This window comes from Nansenia antarctica (assembly GCF_963989245.1).
Source record: "Nansenia antarctica genome assembly, contig: SUPER_8_unloc_2, whole genome shotgun sequence".
In the NCBI taxonomy this organism is placed as follows: Eukaryota; Metazoa; Chordata; class Actinopteri; order Argentiniformes; family Microstomatidae; genus Nansenia; species Nansenia antarctica.
This window is the reverse complement of record NW_027663470.1, coordinates 14,680-40,000: the sequence shown is the minus strand read 5'-3', so window position 1 is coordinate 40,000 and position 25,321 is coordinate 14,680. Positions and strand designations below refer to the sequence as shown.

Sequence of the window (25,321 nt, the reverse complement as noted above, 5' to 3'; positions counted from 1 at the left end):
TTTTTCGAACGACCAGAGAGCACCCTGGGTGCACTCCGGCACTCTCAGAGCGTATTTACGAACGCACCCATAGAGATTCACTCTGGTGAAGTTGCCTCCCTCCTCTGACACTGAAGGGGGAGACATGGATACACACTGTCCTCTGGTGGTGGTGACTGCTTATTTATCTGTTCAATCGTTTATTTGAATAGGGAGGATAGAAGAGAAGAGAGAGAGAGAGAAAATAAAAAAACAGAAAGGCATAATTCAAATACAATTAAAACATTGACACAGTGAATTAACAACGCATTGCATCGTAACACTTTAGCTTAAAAGTCCAAGAGCTCCAGTAATGTCGAGTGGTGGTCTTTGGAGGGCCCAAGCTTCAGAGTGTCCTTTGGGACGGGTGGTGCTGTGTATCGCCTCAGATCACAGCTCAGATATGTTCTTTCACATTGTTGTTCCACACACTCATACACACACACACACACACACACACACACACTCTCACACACTCACACACACACACACACATTGTCCTTCCCGGCACTGCTATAGTAACTGGTGGATGTGTAACCTGGCCAGCATGGTTCCAGGTCCTCCCCTCCCTTCCTTCCTTCCCTCTCTCCCTCCTTCCTTCCCTCCCCCCCTTCCTTCCTTCCCTCCCTCCCTCCTTCCTTCCCTCCCTCCCTCCCTCCTTCCTTCCCTCCCTCCCTCCTTCCTTTCCTCCCCTCCTCTCCTTCCCTCCCCTCCCTCCCTCCCTCCTTCCTTCCCTCCCCTCCTTCCTTCCTTCCTTCCTTCCCTGCCTCCCTTCCCTCCCTCCTTCCTTTCCCCCCTCCCTCCCTCTCTCCCACCCTCTCCCTCCCACCCTCCCTCCCTCCCCTCCTCTCCCTCCCTCCCTCTCCTCCCTCCACCGTGTCAACAACACGACTTCCTGTCGGGCCCGGAGGGTCCGGAGGCGGAGAGGCCAGAGATGGAGCGTGAGGAGGAGGCGCGGAGGAGGACGCTGGGCGAGGAGGCCTCGTTCTCCTCCCCCCGCCCCAGGGCGAGGCCGTTGCGCGCCAGCAGCTCACGGGCCATCAGGACGAAGGCGTCCTCCACGTTCTGCGCCTCCTTGGCCGACGTCTCCAGGGCCGCCAGGATCCCCCGCTCCTCCGCCAGGGAGCACGCCTCCTGGAACAGAACCTTCCTCTCCGACTCCAGGTCCGACTTGTTGCCTGGGTGGAGGAGGAGGTGGAGGAGGAGGTGGTGGGAGAGGGGGAGGTGGAGATGGAGTTGGGGGTGGAGGAGGTGGAGGAGGGGGGAGATGGAGGTGTGTGTGGAGGGAGTGGAGGTGGAGGAGGTGGAGGAGGAGGGGGAGATGGAGGAAGAGGGAGTGGAGGTGGAGGAGGAGGGGGAGATAGAGGAGGAGGGAGTGGAGGTGGAGGAGAAGAGGATGTGTGAACTTTAGTTGGTTTGTTTTGAAGTTTGAAAGTTTTTTTTTTTTTTTAAACAAATTGTCTGTGCACACACACACACACACACACACCGTCCTCTCACACACACACACACACACAGTCCTCTCACACACACACACACACACCCAGTCCTCTCACACACACACACACACAGTCCTCTCACCTATGAGGACCAGCACCACGTTGGCGGCGCCGTAGATCTCCACCTCCTGGATCCAGTGGGCCACGGAGTCGAAGGTGGCGTGGCGCGTGATGTCATAGGCGATGATGGCGCCATGGGCGCTGCGGTAGTAACTCTGGGTGATGGTGCGGAAACGCTCCTGGCCTGCCGTGTCCCACACCTGCATCTACACACACACACACACATACACACACACACACACACACCAAGGGTCAAATGGACTGTACTTATATAGCTCCTTATTCCAAAGCGCTTTACAACGGCCTCTCATTCACCCATTCACACACACATTCACACACCAATGGCGGCAAGCTACCATGCAAGGCGCCGGCCGGCCCACTCATTGGGAGCAATTTGGGGTTCAGTGTCTTGCCCAAGGACACCTCGACACATGGCCAGCCAGGGATCAAACCGCTGAACCGCCGACCTTGCGATCATTAGACGCCGGCTCTACCTCCTGAGCCACAGCCACCCCCCAAGCCACAATAACATTTCTGACATTGATTCCAAGACCATTGAGGTGAAAATGATGGTCAAGACTTTTCAAGGACTTCTTTGATGATGAAGATTTCATACCAAGAAGAAACCTTCAGTAAAGCCTCCTGAAGCTCCTCTGGCTCGTAACAAATGAGTGTCACATAGAGTTATATTTATATTCGTCAGGCTTGTTGCTGATTGGTCCCTCTGAGCAGCCTCTGCAGGGTAACATGGTAACAGCTGCCATGGCAACCTGCCACACCTGATCCATTCGTACGCTCACCTGCACACCCCTCTAATTCATCTCTCTTCCTCTTATCACTCTCCTCTCCTCCCTCTCTTCCTCCATCACTCCTAAAGTACCCCACCTTCCTGTCTCCCTCTACACCCCCTACAGTCTCTCTCTCTCTGTTCTCCCGCTAATCACCCTCTTTTTTTAAAAGTTAAAGTTAATCACCCTCGCAAATCAAATCAAGCTTTATTTATAAAGTATGTGTCATTTAATACCTAAAAGGGCACTGTTTAAGTAAAAGGTAACATATTACATATTAGGTGAAACCTGAATGTTATCATAATGGAAACTAGTGTTATGATACTGTGTTACGGTACACACATAAACACGACCACTCCCCGCACATCACACACAAGTGCTATCCAACTCCTGTGCAATATTCTGCTGAATTTATATATTGTATTGTATATTTTTCTTGCCTTCAATGTATATATTTTTTTTTACATATATTTTATTTTCTGTTTTATACACAAGACAAACTAACTAACAAACAAACCACAAGCTGCCAGGCATACGTCTAGTATGATTTGGTTCAAAGCAATTCCCAAAATGCAACATTGTCAGGTATTACAAGGATACAACTAAAGAGTACAAGTAAAATTAAAAAAATAAAAAGGAGTACAGGCTTGCATCACTACAGGATATAATCAACAATTCTTTACATTTTTAGATAATCAATAATTGGACCCCATATGTTCAAAGTCCCCCCCCCAGAGAAAGTATCTCATACAATTGTACTTGTATAAGTGGAATGACAAATAAATATCTATGTTGTAATGTATGTAACCTTTGACTTGCCTTCGAAGTAATAGTGCTTGTCCTGTTCCGTTTCAGAGAGAGGGGGGAGTTTGACTTGATGATCGAGCAGCAGATGAGGATGAAGGCGATCCACCAGCATCCTGCACATTGAAAATCTAAATGGGGTCCTGTAGGGGGGGGGGGGCGGGGGGCTGTGATTGGGTGGGGGGTGGTGGGTGGGGGGCTGTGATAGAGTGGGGGGTGGAAGGCGGGGGGCTGTGAGTGGGTGGGGGACGGGGGGCTGTGATTGGGCGGGTGGGTTGGAGGTTTGTGGCGGGAGGGACATGTGTGGGAGGAGGGGGAGGTAGGGGACTGCTGGGGTAAAGGGCCTGGATGTCTCGCAGTGGTTGATTAGTGTAAGTGTGGGATCCACACTTGCTGGGGGCTGCTGGGCCAGCTTGAAGCCTGAAGCGCATTCATCAACGTCCCTGGCAGGGGGCACCTTTCTCAGCCTCACACTGCTCAGCTTTCAGCTCTTTTTTTTTGCTTTGGCCTTTGTTGTTTTATAAGGGAAACGGTGGCGTTTGAAGGAATATTCTTTGCAACAAATAAAAGATGCCTTCATAGTATGTGTCCTTATCATTGGAGTGAAAGGTGGTGTGATAGATACAACTATTTTCAGAAGCCACACCACTGTTTTATCACTTACTGACTACTTACTGCTAACAATATTTGCCTTGTATCATGCTCAACTTATCGACTGACATTTGCTCTAGCAAATGAAGGATTTGCTAGAGCAACATCTATTGAGTTGGCTGAACACTATGCCCCTAACAATATATTTGCCTTGTATCATGCTCGTTGACTGACTTCTGTGTGAAACCTGCAGGATGCATTCTATGACACAGATCCTTATGGAACTTGAAGAATGGGAAACATTCATCTGAGATTGTGCACTTTGTTTCCAAGGGAAATAAGTTACTGGAACAGTAGTTATTGAAGGACAAGCCAAGCGATCCTCAAACAGAATGGCCAGTTGTTGTTTTGGGGAGCAACCATTCAGTTTTTATGACCTCATCTTTCTAAAGGGGGTTTCCAGGTGTTCAATTAGGACATTACATGGAGTACTTACTTCTCATTTGCATTTAACTGCCCTGTCATAAACATTTACACAAACAGTTGTCATTATATAGACAGACCCTGTCCGTGGTGATTTGTGTTAGGTCTCTTCTTTTCTCTTTTCTGTTGTGTAATCTTCAACTAATTTACAATGTGCAATGTGTGATTACCAATTTAGAATGCCCCCCCCCCTCACTCACTCTCTCCTTTTCAGGCAGGTAAACAGTGACTGGAGTGATTCCTCTCAGACTGGTCCCTCAGGTCTGAATCTGTAATCAGTCTTAGATCTCAGACATGAAAGACTTACGTACATCTTCCTCAAAATGCCCTCTAAGGTGCCACGTTCTTTTCTAAAGGATGAAGGGGAGATGGGAGGAAGAGGTTTGAAGGAAGAGATATTGTAACTTGCAATCGAACCCTCTTAATAGAATGTTAAGAGAGGACAATTTTACTTTTTTTTTTACTACGTCACAGAATCCTTAATACTTCACATCCGAATCATGAATCTTTCATCAAAGTCAGGAGGAACACAGAAACAAGAAAGGGAATGATCCGTTCCAACTTCTGGTCTTAATTATGAGTGCTGGTTTAAGTTTGAGCCCAAGATGATCATTCTATTATTTTAAGTGCATGTAAGGAGGAGAGTTCCTATCAAACAAATAGCATAGCAAATACAGGCCTTATAACTATGAAAGCAACTACTGTATGAGCAACCAACAAAATGTCACACACTCTACCTATAGGTATCTGGCAGTCCCTCTCCCTTCCTCTCTCTCTTACTAACTCCAGGAGTGGAGTCAGGTGTGTAGGAGTCAGGTGACCGGCTGGTCCTCATTACCACCTTATAGCCTTCCATAAATACCTTATAGCCTTCCATAAAGACCCGGTCCAGCCTTCACCACTCTGCCAGATCGTAACTTCAGTCTACCTGTTAAGTCCCACTTCCAGCCATTGATATTATTCTACTCTGTCAGTTAGCCTGCATTCCTACCCTGTTCTCCCTTTGCCCACAGTTTTCCTGCCACCTACACCAGCCTGCCTGTCTGCCCCACCTGCCTGCCTGTCTGCCCCACCAACCTGTCTGCCTGTAGGCCCTGTCTACATCCCTGCCTCGCCTGCTATTGCCTCACCTTACCGTCTGTCCTCCTGCCCGCCTGCCCTCTCTACTTGCCTGCACTGCCCTACCTGCCCTCTCTACCTGCCTGCACTGCCCTACCTGCCCTCTCTACCTACCTGCCTGCACTGCCCTGCCTGCCCTGCACTGCCCTCTCTACCTGCACTGCCCTGCCTGCCCTCTCTACCTGCACTGCCCTGCCTGCCCTCTCTGTCTGCACTGCCCTGCCTGCCCTCTCTGTCTGCACTGCACTGCCCTGCCCTGCCTGCCCTCTCTGTCTGCCTGCCCTCTCTACCTGCCTGCAATGCCCTGCCTGCCCTCTCTCCCTGCCTGCCCTCTCTACCTGCACTGCCCTGCCTGCCCTCTACCTGCACTGCCCTCTCTGCCTGCACTGCCCTGCCTGCCCTCTCTGCCTGCACTGCCCTGCCCTGCCTGCCCTCTCTATCTGCACTGCCCTCTCTGCCTGCACTGCCCTGCCCTGCCTGCCCTCTCTACCTGCACTGCCCTCTCTGTCCTCTCTGCCTGCACTGCCCTGCCTGCCCTCTCTGCCTGCCCTGCCCTGCCTGCCCTCTCTACCTGCCTGCCCTGCTTGCTGACCCTCCTGATCTGCCTGCTTCACTATAAAAGCTCTGCCCCTATTCCCCGGAATCAATAAATACACCCAGCTTTGGGTTTTACTCTCCATCTGCCTCTTGTGTTCTGCACTAGTCTGGTTCTCACAAATAAAGAGAGTTGACTCAGTAGTAAGAGGGCATTGGCTGGCAACCATAGGTAACATATATGTAGTTTTACTGTCTAAACTTTCTTCCATTATCCTTATCAGCCAACATAGTGAATTCAAATCATATCTTTCATACAAGCACAACATTGACTTCAGAACATCAATTTCTGGGGAAAAGTAACCACACATTTCACTTTCCCCTTTGAACATCCAGAGGAAATTAGATGCAGTATGTCCATCCAGAATCCATGTTCAGCTCTGTTATGTGCTTTTCCACAAAAACAGGCATTTCCCATTGATCTTGGCTACATCAAAACAAATGATGTTGATGAGACGGACCAGAGAGGGACTACGGAATTCAATCATAAGCAGCATCAAAACATGTCTTCTAGTTTAATGCTACTGTACATACATATGTGTATACATATAACAAGATACAAAAAAATACATTCCACATAATTTGATTATTACTTTCATTTCTTAATTCGGGTAGCACAAGAAAACATTAAATTAAATATTGAGTGACAATTACTGTAATGAATACAGTATGTAATTCATCTTTAATGTGCTTTTGCATCTATTTTTGTGAATATCAACAAATGTCTTGTAGTGTTACAGTTTATCCTACTGACTTGAAGTCAGGTAGGCCTAGCTGGGGCAACATGGGTTTGTGGGAGCCACGCCTGTACTCTGCTACCACCTAGTGGACATATTTTAGATTGGAGCAAATCGCATGCGACTACTAACTAGATTATGAAAAGGGGAGGTAGTGTTTCCAGTGTTCATTAATTTTCTCTATAAAACGACGTCGATCATTGATCGGCAACGACACTATATAATAGTTTGCCTAACTGGCCATCGGATTTGGGCTCCTAATATCTAAAAAGCAATACGTTTTTTTTATTGTATCGGATTAAAGTTGCAAAAACCAGAAATTCCCATTGACCGCCAGTCAAACTTCTCTTCTATCACCCAAAAGGGGCGTGATCATTCTGATGACAGGTAGATGAAGCGCAATTGCTCTGATTACTGCGCCATTACACTACCAAAATATAGTTCTCTCTCCTACCCAACGGTATAGCCTACTATACAATGAGTATATGTACAGTGTATAGTAAGACATTTGTTTTACTTCCTTTGAGTCGAAAATGCTGCCCGTGTATTCAATAAATAACATATTTATAGAATTCAGTATTCTGTGAACCAATGAATGACACGAGAATTGTATGACGTGCGCAGTGATACTCAGGGGTGAGAAGCCCTATAAAACAACCTGATACAATTAGTAGGTCAGTTGAGGTTTGAACGAAGTCAACTCACTGTGTAAGTACATCTAACTAAGGCGTTTCTATGAGAAAATAGAGCTAGCTACACGATGTTTATCACCTTACATGCTGCCAGATAATCACTGTGAAAGTAATTAAAGAATATAAGCTTTTAATTGAGCCACACGAGATGGTTTCAAGTCCAGTTGTGACTAGTTGTGATTTTAGCGCGATGTTTAGTTTAACGCGATGTTTACATGTCCAATACTATTAGCCAGTTAGTAATTAATACATCTAAAGCAATGAATTTTAACTGTAGACAACAGAAGCAACGATGACTCCATTAGAATGTATGAAGTTAAGTACAAAGTGGTTGTTACTTGTTAGTTAGCTAAGGCTGGTCTCTTGCCTCGCAGCACTTTGCGCCAGTATGTGTTCACGACATGTGCTCGTGACTGTCTTTAATTGTGTTCCAAATGTACACGTGCCATAGTCATGTCAAACTTTGCTATTAGTAAGGGCATTTTACCAGATATTTGACCAATCTGCGAAGTAAATCGTTACCAAGAAATGTTCTTCACCAATGTGTTTCTAAAGGTGTGTAATAACATGTCCTAAAAGGTTGAAATTCAACTCCTGTGGGAAACCTCATAAAAAAACTGCTCAAAGTTGGGGTACCGATAACCGATTTTCGAACATTCGAAAATGCTTAAATTGGACTTGAGTAACTTTTGAGGGGTCAAACTAGGCATTTTTCATGATTCTGAGTTGATTGCAAGCATTTATTTGTCATAATAATAGGTCACATACTGTGTATAAGTCTCATATGTATGCATAATACATATGAGACCGCTGGGTACTGGTAAGCAAACTGGCTAGTAGTCGCTCTATTGGTAGAGGGCTGCAAGGGAATTTTTCCTGGCTACATAGTATACAGGTTTTTTACTTTTGCCTGCTCGCGGCTCTGTCAGTATTGATTGACTGATTGACTGAACATTTTCATTGTGTGAAGCGCATTGAGTTGCATCTTGTAAGAAATGCGCTATACAAATAAAATTTGATTTGATTTGATTTGATTAAGTATGAGACTTATAGACAGTATGAGACTTATAGACAGTATGAGACTTATAGACACTATGGGACTTATAGACACTATGAGACTTATAGACACTATGAGACTTATAGACACTATTGGCCGGTTTCACAGACAAGGCTTAAGCCTAATCCTAGACTAAAAAACATCTTCAATGGAGACCTAGAACACCTGCAAGTTAAACCAAGCACACCTAGAACACCTGCAAGTTAAAACAAGCACACCTAGAACACCTGTAAGTTAAAACAAGCACACCTAGAACACCTGTAAATTAAACCAAGCACATCTAGAACACCTGTAAGTTAAACCAAGCACACCTAGAATACCTGCAAGTTAAAACAAGCACACCTAGAACACCTGCAAGTTAAACCAAGCACACCTAGAACACCTGCAAGTTAAACCAAGCACACCTAGAACACCTGCAAGTTAAACCAAGCACACCTAGAACACCTGCAAGTTAAAACAAGCACACCTAGAACACCTGCAAGTTAAACCAAGCACACCTAGAACACCTGTAAATTAAACCAAGCACATCTAGAACACCTGTAAGTTAAACCAAGCACATCTAGAACACCTGTAAATTAAACCAAGCCCACCTAAGACCGTTTTCACAGACAGGACTTAAGTCTAGTCCTGGACTAAATCACACTTTCAATGTCAAATCTCCATTGAAGATGCTTTTTAGTCTGGGATTAGTCTTAAGCCTTGTCTCTGAAACCGGCCCTATGAGACTTATAGACAGTATGAGACTTATAGACAGTATGAGACTTATAGACACTATGAGACTTATAGACAGTATGAGACTTATAGACACTATGAGACTTATAGACACTATGAGACTTATAGACACTATGAGACTTATAGACACTATGAGACTTATAGACACTATGAGACTTATAGACACTATGAGACTTATAGACACTATGAGACTTATAGACAGTATGAGACTTATACACAGTATGAGACTTATACACAGTATGTGACCTATTATTATGACAAATAAATGCTTGCAATCAACTCAGAATCATGAAAAATGCCTAGTTTGAGCCCTCAAAAGTTACTCAAGTCCAATTTAAGCATTTTAGAATTTTCGGAAATCGGTTATCGGTACCCCAACTTTGAGCAGTTTTTTATGAGGTTTCCCACAGGAGTTGAATTTCAACCTTTTAGTACATGTTATTACACACCTTTAGAAACACATTGGTGAAGAACATTTTTGGTAACAATTTACTTCGCAGATTTTCATATGTTTCCCTTACTATATGTTAAAATTGTAGAATGAGAAGTTTAATTTGTATGTTTCTTCCAGTTCCACTCCAGTGTTAACCCAAAGCCGTTAGATGACAGGTGTTAACATGTACATATCTCTCTCGTGTAGCTAGTCATGACTCAAGTAATCTCTGAGGTGGTACCTCCACCGGAGGCCCTGGCTCCCTCAGACAGCCCTGTAAACACTCGGGATGAAGCCACTCCTGTGAACTTCAAGAAGAGGGCCAATAACCAGTATGTTGGTATTGTTTATTGTTGGCCGTGTTCATAGTACCAAATATCAATTATGTGACTTCTAAGCCATAGTGTGTATACTGGTCATTCTCTAGCAAATGGTTACTGGATATATTTCCCTATAATCCTCTTTGTAGATAACCTTTTGATGTCTTGTCATATCTGTATCTGTATTTCTGTTATTCCACTATGCTTTTCCTAATGATTCAGTATTCATCTCATGTCAATTTTTTGTTTGTCACGTAGGAAAAGAACGAAACCTGAAGAGGATTGGGAGGAATGGCCAGTACTTGGAGACGGGTGGATGCGCAAAGTGGTCGTTCGTTGCTCAGGTTCCAGTGTCGGCCAGACAGATGTTTATTACATGAGGTAAAAACTACCTGGCAGACTTTATCTGATATTTTTAGACCAATGGTTAGTGCAGATTTTTTGACAACTGATATGATGATCATAATCTCAATCTGAATAGCACAAATGGATACCAAAGGTTTTCCTACAAACTTTTGTCGTTCGCAGTCCGTTGGGGGAGCGTGTGAGAAGTGGAGTTGAACTTTCGAAAAACCTGGGAGGAACTCTTGACTTGTCAATGTTCAAGTACAAAACAGGGCTGTTCGTAGAGGGCCAACAGAAACCCATGCGTAAGAGAAGGAAGGTAATGAAAAAGCTTTTTAATGAAAAAAAACATTTTCTCCCTGATGAATATTTCAGCATATTCTAGACTTCAGCCTATGTAAACTGTAGACTTGAACATTCCCAACATTGCCAATCACTTGTATTTTTCTTATTTTGTTACAGAATGAACGTGTGGAATCACAGGTAATATTACCCAACCATCAAACTTGCTCCAATCTTTAATTACCATTAGGAGCTTGAAACATAGTTTTTTGTCAAATTATAAAGTTATTATGGTATCTATCTCTACTGATAGATGGAGTTGTTCTTCAATCATTATGCAACTTCTAAAATATAAATGAATTACATTACATTGCAAACAATGAAGCTAAATGAATAAATACTCGAGAGGCCAGGGCAGGTAGTTTATATGTCACTCTCATTCCTCCGTCAGAACTCCAGTCATCAAAACAGTGACACTTCAACTATGAGAGACAGAATGGGGGGAAAGAATCCAGGAAATCACATTGTAGGATTTTTTATGAATTAATTGGTAAATTCCTCTGTAAAATAAGTATTTGGTCACCTACAAACAAGCAAGATTTCTGGCTCTCACAGACTTGTAACTTCTTCTTTAAGAGGCTCCTCTGTCCTCCACTCGTTACCTGTATTAATGGCACCTGTTTGAACTCGTTATCAGTATAAAAGACACCTGTCCACAACCTCAAACAGTCACACTCCAAACTCCACTATGGCCAAGACCAAGACCAAAGAGCTGTCAAAGGACACCAGAAACCAAATTGTAGACCTGCACCAGGCTGGGAAGACTGAATCTGCAATAGGTAAGCAGCTTGGTGTGAAGAAATCAACTGTGGGAGCAATTATTAAAAAATGGAAGACATACAAGACCACTGATAATCTCCCTCGATCTGGGGCTCCATGCAAGATCTCACCCCGTGGGGTCAAAATGATCACAAGAACGGTGAGCAAAAATCCCAGAACCACACGGAGGGACCTAGTGAATGACCTGCAGAGAGCTGGGACCAAAGTAACAAAGGCTACCATCAGTAACACACTACGCCGCCAGGGACTCAAATCCTGCAGTGCCAGACGTGTCCCCCTGCTTAAGCCAGTACATGTCCAGGCCCGTCTGAAGTTTGCTAGAGAGCATTTGGATGATCCAGAAGAGGATTGGGAGAATGTCATATGGTCAGATGAAACCAAAATATAACTTTTTGGTAGAAACTCAACTCATCGTGTTTGGAGGAGAAAGAATGCTGAGTTGCATCCAAAGAACACCATACCTACTGTGAAGCATGGGGGTGGAAACATCATGCTTTGGGGCTGTTTTTCTGCAAAGGGACCAGGACGACTGATCCGTGTAAAGCAGTGGTCTTCAACCGGGGGTCCGTGACCCCTAGGGGGTCCGCAGAGGTACTGCAGGGGGTCTGCCAATTTTTGTCATCATAATTGACATTTTTCACCAAAATAATCAGTGAGAATTAAAAAATATAACAAAAATTATATTGAGTAAAGTACGAGCATTAATAGGGAATAATAAGCAACTATTTACAAAATAAATGATGCCCATGATTCTAGAGTCTCACATAACGTCAGCTGAAAAAAAAAAACACCTGTCTAGCAAGCTAGGTGTTGGCTAAAACGCTGCAGTTCGGTCTTCATTGCGAAATTAACGTTAATTAATAACTAGCATAACGTTACTAATTTAGTTAGTTTGATAATAACAAACCCGCCTCTTTGCTTCTCTATGCGCCGCTATAACGCGCTCCTTTACCATTCCGAGGTCAGATGGCTTTCCCGTGGATCAGTATTGGCGCGTGTCTTTGAAGTATTTGGTATGATTTTTGTAATCATTTTAGAATTTCCTTGCATTGCATGCATTCATATTGATATGTCCATGGTATCTTTGAATTCATGAAATGCCCAACATGTGTAATAGTTACATGAACAGCCTTCTAACAAAAGTTTCCAACGGCGCTCTTATGTGTATGTACAGTACATACACATTCCCACCTGTGAGACATTTTTGTCACGCATCTAACTTAAACCAGGTTTATTCTGAAAGATTGGTTGCATAGCAACGCAACAGCAAATTATTTCAGCCACTAGCCTACCTTAGTAGAACTGGGTTTAATGCCTGAGACATTCAGCACGCTAACCATTGCAGACACGTTCATTCATTAAGCAACAAGCTCTGTTAGCAAACACTACTTGAATCGTCGCGGGGCTTGATATCGAGGTGGCACTCCAGAGGCTGTCTTAAAGCTCCTGGGTTCTAAAGTTACCCAGCTACACTGTCAATGGTGGGCTGCCTAACTCCTGGGTCATAAAACTGCCCGGCTACACTAGCTTACTACCAATCTATGGCTATGTATTTTGATCTTCCACAGGACAGTGAGGTGTCCGACTTCGACCCTGTACCGGGGCTTGACAGCAGCATGGAGGGGGAAAACGCACCATTGTACTGCATTTGCAGAAAACCGGACATCAACTGCTTCATGATGTGAGTTCGCTAGCCAAGTCATAACATGTGATTATCAAACATTGTGATGAAGGTGTCATAAGGCTCACAACATATCTGTTTTTTTTGCTTAGTGGCTGTGACAACTGCAACGAGTGGTTTCATGGTCACTGCATCAATGTCACAGAGAAGATGGCCAAGGCAATCAGGGAGTGGTACTGCATGAAATGCCGAGGTGAGGGTCTAATGGCTTTATTTTCCTCCCTAGTTAGAATATGATAGCATCTTTTTGTGAATGCAGTGTGATTTTCCGACTTTCAAGGTGAACACTTGTCACATCCCTGAAGGCCAATGCACACAGCGTGCGATTTCTGTTGCACGACAACATTCCATTTTGAAGTTTGAATGGAAGTCTATGAGAACATCGCATCTCAACACATACGGCCCCGATTTTAATCGCACGGCTAAAATTCGATTCCATTCGTTTTGCTAAATTTGACAGTGCGACAAAACTCGCACGCCGTGTGCTTTGTCCCATTCAAAATGAATGGAATCGAATTTTCGCCGTGCGATTAAAATCGGGGCCGTGTGTGTTGAGATGCGATGTTCTCATAGACTTCCATTCAAACTTCAAAATGGAATGTTGACGCGCAACAGAAATCGCACGCTGTGTGCATTGGCCTTGAGACTTTGTTATTGCCGTTGTTTAGACAAGAACTCCTCGTTGGAGATCACGTACCGTCCAAAGAAGAGCCGTGAGAAGGAAGCTGAGCCTGAGAGAGTAGAGAAACAGTGCAGCACCCCCGATTACAAGACCGAAAGGCGCCGTGGATCTAAGGTTTTTTTTTATCATCTTAACATTCTAAAATCTTAACATTCTAAAATCTAAAATCTTGACAGTTATGAGGTCTTGTGTATCTTCTGTGATCTCTCCCTCCAAAATTGTTTCTCTTTTGGACTACAACTGCATTGGCGTTGAGATATTTGTCTGTTTTTTTCCTTTGATTCAGGTCAAGCGCTCTATTCGCAATGTTCGCATGTGTGGGGAGTGCGAGCCATGCAGGAGGACCGTGGACTGTACCCAATGTGACTTTTGCAAGGATAAGAAAAAATTCGGGGGTCCCAATAAGATGAGACAGAAGTGCAGAATTAGGCAGTGTGAGGTCCAAGGCAGGGTGAGTTTGCTCATGAAACTTGCTTCTTTGCTCTTAATTTCCCCCCCTTTCATATCTCACTTGACTGAAGAAATTCAGAGGTATTTTGACTATTCCATGTTCTCAAGTGTGTTGCAAGAACTTGTGTATACTTCCTCCAAAATTGTTTCTCTTTTGGACTACAACTGCATTGGCGTTGAGATATCTGTCTGTTTTTTCCCTTTGATTATTTACAATATGTTACAATGTTGCAATTAACCTCGCCGTTTGTGTTCGCACTGCAATTGAGACTGAATCGCTCTCAACAGGCGCGCTTTCAAAACAGTTTTGTGATTGGTCCGAATTTAGCGGGACATTTGGATTTCTCTTTTAGCCCGTCGCCGGTCCCTTTAATCCCGTATCCTAATCATTTCTTAATTCGGGTAGCACAAGAAAACATTAAATTAAATATTGAGTGACAATTACTGTAATGAATACAGTATGTAATTCATCTTTAATGTGCTTTTGCATCTAATTTGGTGAATATCAACAAATGTCTTGTAGTGTTAAGGCCAATGCACATGGCGTGCAATTTCTGTTGCACGGCAACATTCGATTGCAATGCACACGGCGTGCGATGCAATTTTGTTGCACCGCAGAATTCCATTTTCAACTCACACCATTGAAGTCTATGAGAAAATCATAAAAAATCGCGTCCCAATGCACGCGGCGTGCGAGATTTTGTTGCACCTCAACATTCCATTCTCAATTGTTACGTAGTCGGACCAGGCAGGCTGATTACAATAGGCTCTACCAATATTGCTTGCCTTGCTTCCACAATTTCTACAAGATACAACTGGACATATTGTGATAAAATATGTGGGTCCCCTGATTTAGGGGTATTGGTAAAATGTCAGGAGAGGGAGCGCACAAAACACACAGCCAGAAAGGTGTATTATAAAAGCCACTTTATTATTATGGGCGATGATCAGGCAGACATAGATTCGGAGGACGGAGACAGTCCAACATCTAGCTATTCGCCCTAGGACTCAACTTCCACAACTGATCATGCATCTCAATTAATCATCATAAATATACAGTAGTACAAATTCATCTCATTCAAATAATCATAGGCCTATAAATAAGACAAACATTGGACATATTGGCTGAATAGTAAATAATTAAAAGGGCACGTAACTCGCCGGGTATTTGAGACCCCCCCGTGGGGTCTGAGCGGTGCACTGCCAACCGATGAGGCTCAATATGTAAGTCCGTCTGGCTGACGATTGTTCCTGCGTTCACGCTACAATATTGTGCCTACATGCTCGATTGTTATTATTATGTAATATAGGCGTCTTGTATGTGAGATGGGCCGTGTAGCTATGTGGCATGACACGGAAATAAATCATGCATGCAGTAATTCGTATAGCTAGTAATGTGTATAGTGTAGCTGTGGGCTATATAGGTGTAGTGGCTGGCTGATGGTGATGTTCATATCTAGTTGACTTCCCCAACTGCAAACGGTCACTTAACATCTCTTCAAAGAAGGAGAGTCATCAACGAAAGGAGACAAACGAAAATGGGTGAGTAGCAACGTTAACGTTGATATGCTTTTATGTAATGATAGCTAGCTTTTTTACCAGTATGTATTTGAAATATATGATATGAAAATGAAATGATAATGTTGTACGTCATAAACCCTTCATGTACCGTAGGTGTATGTACTGTATCAGACCTTTTGGGTCAGACCTTCAGCCTTTAACTTCTTTCAAAAAAGGAGACAGTCAAAAATGTATGCTCCAGTCTCTCTCCCCGTTATGAGTGACTCAATTAATTTAGATAGACCAGTTGAAGTTTTCCCAATTGTCCCATTGTGATGCAATAATCCGTCGCACCACAAACTTTTACAACATTTGCAAAATTTGACAGTGCGACAAAACTCGCACGCCGTGTGCTTTGTCCCATTCAAAATGAATGGAATCGAATTTTCGCTGTGCGATTAAAATCGGGGCCGTGTGCGTTGGGATGCGATTTTCTCATAGACTTCCATTCAAACTTCAAAATCGAATGTTGCCGTGCAACAGAAATTGCACGCCGTGTGCATTGGCCTTTACAGTTTATCATTGTATGAATTAATAATCCTTATACACATCAATTACCAACATATTGTATGAATTAATAATCCTTATACACATCAATTACCAACATATTGTAGGAATTAATTCTGCCCACAGGATTTCGCCGTTACGCATGGCTGTACCAACATGGCTGTATGAATTTAGACTACTGTAGGGTCTTGATGGTCAAATCTCATGTAAATGTATAAATTAAAATGTGTGATGTGAGAACCCCTGATCTTGGAGAGAGCAACAGCAAGACACAATCATTTGGGCAAGGGTGATCACAAAATGTCCGAAGTTTTCCGGTATGAAGATTTTATAAATTGTGTAGTGTATCCTCGATATAAATATAATAGGATGAGAATGGATCAGGCTAAATAATCCTATGATGGCATCTCTGCCAGAAGACAACAAATAATGCTGAATTTATAAGGTCACTATTGTATTCTGTCACTGTAATAGTTTTTAGGCATATCATTAATTCAGTTCTGACTATTTGAATGCTCTTGCACTGCTAATTGAGTGGTTAAGATTACTTCACTTACCTTTATGAGTTTTCACAGTAATTTTGTGGAGTGTTGTTGATATGAAACATGAGTTATTATAGGAACTGGTAAGGGCTTTCAATAAAGTATTTTTGATTACATTTGAATGTTTTTTCTTAAAGGCTCCCCCTCAGGAGGAAGCACGGCCAGTTCACTCCACTTCTGATGGTCAACTTCGTGGAAGACAGAGGGGTCGTGGAAGACAGAGGGGTCGTGGAAGACAGAAAATTGCCCCGGGACCTTTTTCCTCAGAAGGTGCAGTGTTCTATGGTCATTTAAAGTAGCTAATGCATATTAGGGGTGCAACGGTTCTCTGTTTATATTGAACTGTATGGTTCGCCATCCACGGTTCAATATGCACCAGTGAATTTTCGGTGTATGATGCGTTCCATTGAGTCGGAGGTCGAGTTTGTCTGGAACGCAGTTGCTTCTGTAACTTGTTCAAAATGGGTGGTAGAACGCACATAATATCTAGAACAAGTCATGAAAGGAGGGTCCTGAAATTTGATTGAGTGCAAAGATAGATTTTTTTTTAACCCTTTACTCACAGGGGTCACCGTGACCCCATCACGGCTCTTAGAGTGGTCTTCCACTCCTCCGGTCACGTCCTACTCTAAACAAGAGGAATTGAGGAAAGTGAACAAGCTTGTAAGAAATAAGATTTTCCTCGTGGTTTCTTGTAAAGCGTATAGTAAAGCTTCTTACATCTTTTTTTTACTGACAAATCAGAAAGTTAGTTTTGAGAAATTATATTTGTTGTAACATTTCACAGTTGTCTTGTTTTAGTTCTCCATTGCTTACACCATTTGTATGAGACTGCCCACAACAATAACATTTTCAGCAAAACTGTCATTACTGTGGCCTGGGGTGGTCCAGTGGTCTAGCAGTGCGGTCTACAGTGCACACATATGCCCATGTTGGCATGGGTTCAAATACATTTCTGTCTACCTTCACTATCTGTATCCAATAAAGTGAAACAATAGGAGTGGGACTGCCCCACTCAAAGTTGTAATTCATTTCTTTTACACAATTGCAGCAGGCCTATAGCCTAATGAATTTGGGAATAATAGTGAGTGAAGTCTGTTATGCAGCATAATTTAATATGGAAATCTGGCCTACATCTGTCACTTATGTTGCATGTGTTAGGGTCCATGCTCAGCAATCAGTAAACAGTCAGTGACAACAGTACTACATTAGTGCAATAATGTTAGAAACCAGAGTCAGGGTTCCCACGGGTCCTTGAAATCCTTGAAAGTTTGTGAATTTGGTCATAAAAGTTTTTGAAAATAGACATGGGTCATTGAAAGTGCTTGAATTCCCCTCTAAAAACATATATATATATATGGAAGATGTTTTTTAGAGAGAGAATATTAGAATATTGTTTTACTTAGCTCGTCAACTAGTTCTGTCTCAAACTTATAATAAGTCTCGTTAGACTTATCAAAAATAAGCCTAGACTTTCCTTTAGCGACGTTGATGGAATACCCCCCTGGATACGTGTATCTTAATTGAATAGTAGCGTACAAATCTGGCGTGGTCGTAAACCGGACGCTAGGGGGCGCTGTGGTTCTTTGCCTAAGCGCATCTTTACCTAAAGTCTCCAGTGGCAGAGAAGCGAGAACGTGTCAAAACATGTCCCGATAGATGCAGCATACATGATGATGACAGCACTGTAAACATGTGTAAAAGCCATTGCTTCTTCACCACCTGTTGTGCATGTGTTATGTGATTGACACGGCAGGTATCAGGGCTCGACATTAAGGCTTGTCCGCTTGTCCGGGACAAGTACATTTTATGTTTGGACAAGTGGACTTCCTCCTGCAGTTGTCCGATGGACAAGTCAAAACAAAAAAATAAATCAATACGTATTAATATCTGCAAAACATTAATTCCTCCTTCCGATCTGAATAGTAAAAAAATATATTACAAGCAAAGCGATGCCGCGCCTCATTCTCGCTGAGGCTATTTCAGTCTCTCGTACTTCGTTATCGTCGATGTTATAGAGTAGTTCATTCATAGTTCGTAAATTCGCTCAGAGCGCCAGAGTGCACACTACGTTCAACGTCATAAAGAGACCAAGTAATTTGATTGGACAAAAGGCATTCCATGAGTGCTGATCAGATTCCAGAGCGAGTTTACGAACGCAGCCATAGTGTACCCTACGTTGTGGGTCGCCTGTCACTAGTGCCATTCACGTGAATGCGTATTCGCTTCTTCTCAATGCCGCTTATTTTCATGTAGTTCGATGCGATCGTATATTTTAGGTTTGAAGTTTTAAAACCAGCACATCGCAATACGAACTTCAGAATGACACTAATGATAGATTTCTCAATTTGAATATAGGATACTATCCAAAAGCTAGCAAATAAGATTGCTTCCATTGGGGAGGGACTATAATTACAAACATTTTTTGTAAATATTCCTAGATATTCATCCCTTTTGTGGCCAATCTTAATCTAAAAGGGTTAGGGTAATCACTGATTAGGCCTACCCCATTGTAATCATTTAAAATAATTACAAACTGTTGAAAATTAAGGATACATCATTATCAAATCAATAGCAGTCAAATGTGTTATTTGCATACACATACACTCACTGGCCACTTCATTAGGCACACCTTGCTAGTACCGGGTTGGACCCCCTCTATTGCCTTCAGAACCTTCATTCTTCATGCCATAGATTCAACAAGGTGCTGGAAACATTCCTCTGAGATTTTGGTGACACTATAATATCACGCAACAGCCCGTCTGGCACCAACAACCATTATTATATGGTAATTTGGAAATTATATTATGAAGCTAATCTTAATGAGACAACAGAAAATATATTTTAATAAGTAAAATGCATAGTTTAATATTTTCAATATGTATAGCATAATGATACTGCTGGCTGCTCTGTAGCCTCTTTTCTAAATAGGACATACACATAGATACAAGTCTTCACATAGATACAATATGTATCTATCAGGGTCTTCACATAGATACAATAGATATCTATCAGGGCTTGACATTAAGCTTTTTCATTAAGTTCAAAGTCACTTAAATCACCTTTATTTCCCATTCTGGTGCTGGTTTGAACTTCAGCAGATCGTCTTGACCGTGTCTACATGCCTACATGCATTGAGTTGCTGCCACATGATTGGCTGATTAGATATTTGCGTTAACAAGCAGTTGAAAAGGTGTTCCTAATGAAGTGGCTGGTGAGAGTATAATATATTATTGTTAATATTATTGCTTTTTCAAAATCTTTGGATTTGGACAAGTAACTTGAGCTCTCGGACAAGTAAAAGATAAGTTCACTTGTCCGAAGGACAAGTACCTGAAAAAGCTTAATGTCAAGCCCTGCAGGTATAGTTAATAGCCCATTCAGATCAGATGTGGCTGTTGTAAACTTGTCAAAGTTAAAACTACAACGACATGAACGACGATGGTGAGTTTGAGAGTTTCTGCAGAACTTATTGTAGAGGAATGACTGGTGATGTCCATGTGCAGTTGTAGCACAACAATGTTGAAGACCAACAACATGCAGTAGGCCTAATCCAAAGTCGTCTCAACCTTATGACATGATGTCTAGATGGGGACAAACTACATGATCAATAGTGATCTACTAGTGTGACAGGTTTGGATAGCCCCCAAGGGCCTGGCTGTCTCTCTGTGTCCTGTTGATGCTGTTGTACACCTGTTGTCTGTTACTTGTTCTTATTTTCACTTGTTTGCCTGTTTTAACCTGCTGTGGCTTTTTCGCTCTTGTATGATGTTTTATTGTGTTTCTTCCTTGTTATGTAAAGCACTTTGTGACCCTTGGTCTGGGAAAGGTGCTGTATAAATACATTGTACTTACTTTGACTTACTTAAGCCTATGATTCACCCAGCGGTCTTGACTTCAACCCCCGTGCAGACTCGCCACAACAAAAGGCCAAACGCGCTTGTCTTCCATCTTTCTCCAACCGCACCCTCCACCATCCCTCCTTCTTCCACCAGCCCTGGCACATGGCTGTGGGGTCGGCGGTCCATCACGCCTGGCGTCCTCACTACCAGCCAGGTCAGCCAGGGGGCGCTGCCTGTTGTACCGTGACCTTTGACCTTTGAAGTATTTTTGCCCTTGACAAACAACACTTCACTGACAGTGGCTGACATTCAATGACTTACAATGGCGGGAGTTAGCAAATTACCACAGCAAGTAATAGACATGTTTCTTTTAAAGATGACAAGAATATTTAGTCTAGAAGCTTTTCACCATCAGATATTAGCGAGTTGTTTGTCCGAGTTTTCTGCCTGTAGTGACTTTTGCTGTGATATGATTGGACAATTTCTATTTTGGGGCGTGGCTTAGCGATAGGTCCATTGTACAGTACAGTGAAGCAGTTTAGTTGGACTAAAGACGTTGTACGTAGTCATGTTGTGTTGTTTTCCTCATCAGTTCCAGCGATGAGCCCCTCTGAGTTCTATCATGTTGTGTTGTTTTCCTCATCAGTTCCAGCGATGAGCCCCTCTGAGTTTTATAACAGATACACCATGGCCTCGGGGAGAAGGATGGAGAACGCGATACGCGATCGCGATACGCAGGTGAGAGCTTTGGTCACACACACACTCACGCGCACACACACACGCACACACACACACACACACACTCACTCATCAATGTGTCAGACCTTTCAGCCTTGTGTTGTTATTATTTTGTGTCTTTTGTCATGTTGTATCCGATTAATGGTGGGTTATGGAGGGGACAGGGTTGTAAATATACAGGATTTAGGATTGGATAACCCAGGTGACAGCTTACCCCCCTAATCCTTTACTGAGGCTTCTGAAAGGAGTAGCCTAGCCTGTGCAAAGAAATCCTGAGAAGCTAACAAGCAGGTGGGTTGAACAACCAGAGAGAGAGAGAGAGTTAGGATTTTTTTTTCCGCATTAAGTAATTTCTTTCTGAGTGAGGCAGTCCCACTCGTATTTTTCATTTTATTGGACAGATACAGTGAAGACAGGAAAGTAAGGAGGAGAACGGAGAGAGAGAGGGCATGTCAGCAGGGCATGGGCTGGACTCGAACCCATGTCGACATGGGCATAATATGTGTGGACTGTAGACCGCGGTGCTAGACCACTGGACCACCCCAGGCCCCTGTAGACCACTGGACCCCAGGCCACCAGATTAGGATGTTTTAATTGAGTGTGTTGGGGGAGGTGGGCGGCTCCACACACAGCCTCTATGGCCTCGGGGTTTGGGGGGGACAACAACAACCACCGCCTCGGGGGATCGGTCAGATTAAGGGATCAGACAGACTGGGAGTTTAATAAGGTCGGCCCTTTTATTCAGACTGAGCTACAAACTAACAAGGCAAGGAGGAAACTGTGACCACATAACAGGGGCACTGAGAAGTCACTGTTTGTCAGGGTTCCCGCGCTGGTCTTAAAAAGCCTTCAAGTCTAAAATCCAGCAAGCCAATTTATAAGGCTTAAAAAGGTCCCCAATTGCAGTTATTCGGTCAAAAATTGATGTGCTAGGTCTTAAAAATGAGATCCTGCAAGGAAATCAGTCCGACCACATCTATTTACGCAGAAATTAATCAAGCTGGAAACATTTGCTTATTTTTTTGTCTGTATGGCAGTGAAATCCCTCATTTTATCACCTCGAGGACGACAAAAAGGTATCATACGGTGTCGCGAATAGGTCCAAAAATATATCAAAAGAGGTCTAAAAAAGGTCTAAAAAGGTCTTAAATGTGACTTGGAATGGAACCCTGGTTCATGTCTGAACAGTAAGGGTGCTACAGTATGAGGTGCTTGTTTGCACCTGTACTTCATTTGGGCTGATTGTAGTGACAGCTGTGCTAGCTGTGATCAGATGATTTCCCAAACTAAACGGTCAGTTTACAGCTGTACTTTGTACTTTGTACACAACACAACCAGCAGCTTTCAGTGTGTATCTGTTATACACTAGGGCTGCAACTAACGATTATTTTGATAATCGATTAATCTGCCGATGATTTTTTCGATTAATCGGATCAAATGAAAAAAAACTGATTTCTTTTGCAAATTTTAATTTATGTTTTCTAAATCAGCCTGGCCTATACATATACATGTGCAAAATGAATAAGTATTAATAAAACTGTAACCAGGGAGTAGCTGAAAAGGACTGTATACTTTTAGGAAAGGGCTGGTTATCTAACTAAGGGAGCTAAATAGGCAGTATAAGAGGATACAGGCAGGGGGCGACAGCAAACCGTTAGACTAGCAGTTAAGGTCGTTAGCATTAGCAAGGGAACTAGCATTAGCATTAGCCTTCAAACAACTAGCATTAGCATTAGCGCTACAAACAACTAGCATTAGCATTAGCGCTACAAACAACTAGCATTAGCATTGAAGCTACAAACAACTAACACACGGTATTACAGATGAACAACACATTTATTACACGACGGTTGTATACATCCCCATATATACATTCCCACCCGGCCGGCCACACACACTCTCAATCACTCACTGACAGTCTCTGGCCTGAACAGGCCTATAGTCCAGTGGCGTGGTGCGCGTCGAGGCCTGGTTGACTGGCATGTGCGTCGACGAAGTGGTCCGCGTTGAAGCTCCGCTGGAGTCTGTGTTTGCTCGTGGAGACGACGATTAATGTCCAGCTGGCGTCCCGCTTGGTCCCACGGTGAACAGCCGGCCGCTGGCAAGACGGTCCAACGGGAACACAACCAACAGGCTACAGTGGCTCACTCAAGAAACGCTTTTCCTGGCGTCTTCAGTTGCTGCACGGTGTGCTCGCTGCTGAATCCGCCATCTTAGATCGGCTTCGTTGCTTCTCTCGTTCTAGTTCTCTCTCGTTCGGCTTCTCTACACACACTCTGACTGACTCCGCCCTTCCGTCTCTTATATACCACCACCGAACGTAGCATCCGGGTCATAGACACACCCCGGATACTACGTCATCAAACATATGCATAAAACATTACAAGAATAATACATATACTTCACGAAACGTATATAATTGTATAGAAAATAACAAAGGAAATACTAGGGGCAAAAATAGGGCTGGTTTGGGGAAACTAAACTGGCACTAAACTGTGGGCCTTCACAACAGCCGCCCCATGAAACCCTCGGTTTCAGTTAACTAAAGAAGGCACACTAGCTAGGCTGCCCCAGCAGCGCGAGGTATGAGGTGATAGTGTCGACCACTCTGCCTGTCTGCCAGGCGGCGCGCGGAAGGGACTGGTCCCTCACCAGTACCACGGCACCTTCGGACATCTTGTCTCTCTCCCTCAGCAGAATCTTCTGCTTCTCCTCCTTCTCCAGGGCGCGGATGTGCTCCTCGAAGCAGAGCAGAGCGTCTTCCTGGTTCATGGTCTCCAGCGCCTCGTACGCAGCGAAGAAGGGGTCGTCCAGCAGGTACTGCTGGGCCTCGGACCAGGTGGTGCAGTGGGTGACGTTGGCCATGTTGTCCAGAATGCTCGTCAGCGCCTCACAGTTCCTCTTCCTGAGCTGCTTGGCTTGTTCCTTCTCCTTCTTAGCCTGGTAGGCCTTAAACACTTGCTTCTTCTCACTCAGCTTGGGCAGGGCGCTGTAGCGTGGGTCGTTGATGATCATTCTCATGGTTTGCTCCCATGACGCGTCGGATGAACCACCATCCTCCTCCAGAAGCTCTTTGAAGGCCTGCTTGGCCTCCTCTTCTGGGTTCCACTTTACTCTCTTCTTCGCCAACTTCGGCCTTTCCTCCTTGGAGGCGTCTACAATACTGGCTGAGACATTCATGGCTGACGTGTACTCGACGGAGTTGACGGGTGCGTCAATGCTGACCTCGGCCACGTGAGGGTGCATGGCCACCTGCAGGTGTTCCTCGGCAACAGCTGTTGCCGCCATGGCACGGTAGCGCCACCACCGGGACTCCTTAGTCTGGGAGTTGTAGTAGTAAGTCTTCCCATCCAGAGACTTATGCTCTGTCCACAGAGACTTCTTCCTCGGTTGGTCATCCTGTGGTGAACCATTTGTGGTACTAACTGTTCCAGGTGCACTGGCAGCAATAGATTCCACTCCAGGCGGTCCGGTTGGTTGGTTTGCTTCTTCGGTTCGGACATGGAGGGATGACGTAGCTCTCCCGTCCCTCTCTCTCCACTCGGTAGCGCCTTGGAGGGCCCACCCAAGCGCCGTCTTAACAGCCATCGGGCAGCCTCGTGGTCCTCTCAGCGGAGGACGGAGCGACACGATCAGTTCAGCGTTGTCCGAGCCGATGAGAAGGGTTGGCTCCGCTCCTTCTATCGGATGTAGGTCTACTCCCCGTAGGTGGGGATATCTTGCGCGTAACCTCTCCAGGGGGTAGTCGTAGCGGGAGAGCGCTAGCTGGTCGGCGGTGAAGACATTCTGAAGCCGATGTCTATCCGACGGCCGCCCCGCCGGGGAGATAGAGAAGTTGATTCTCGCCCCGGTGACCTCTTTAAGGTCGCGACGTATCGTGCGCAGAGTCAGCTTCTCCGCAGTCCCTTGGAGCCCCAACTGGCGC

General features: G+C 44.1%; 1 protein-coding gene across 1 annotated transcript in view; it reads right to left on the bottom strand.

The window, feature by feature from the left end:
* Window positions 1-897: 897 nt before the first annotated feature.
* The window catches only part of LOC308164703 (ras-related protein Rab-19-like), a gene marked incomplete at both ends in the record, with an annotated part of 38,342 nt that continues 13,918 nt past the window's right edge, over window positions 898-25,321 (bottom strand). The window contains 2 exons of the mRNA XM_080550769.1: window positions 898-1,196; window positions 1,600-1,783. Coding sequence (XP_080406895.1) covers window positions 898-1,196; window positions 1,600-1,783 — 483 coding nt within the window. The remainder of the gene's footprint in view (window positions 1,197-1,599; window positions 1,784-25,321) is intronic.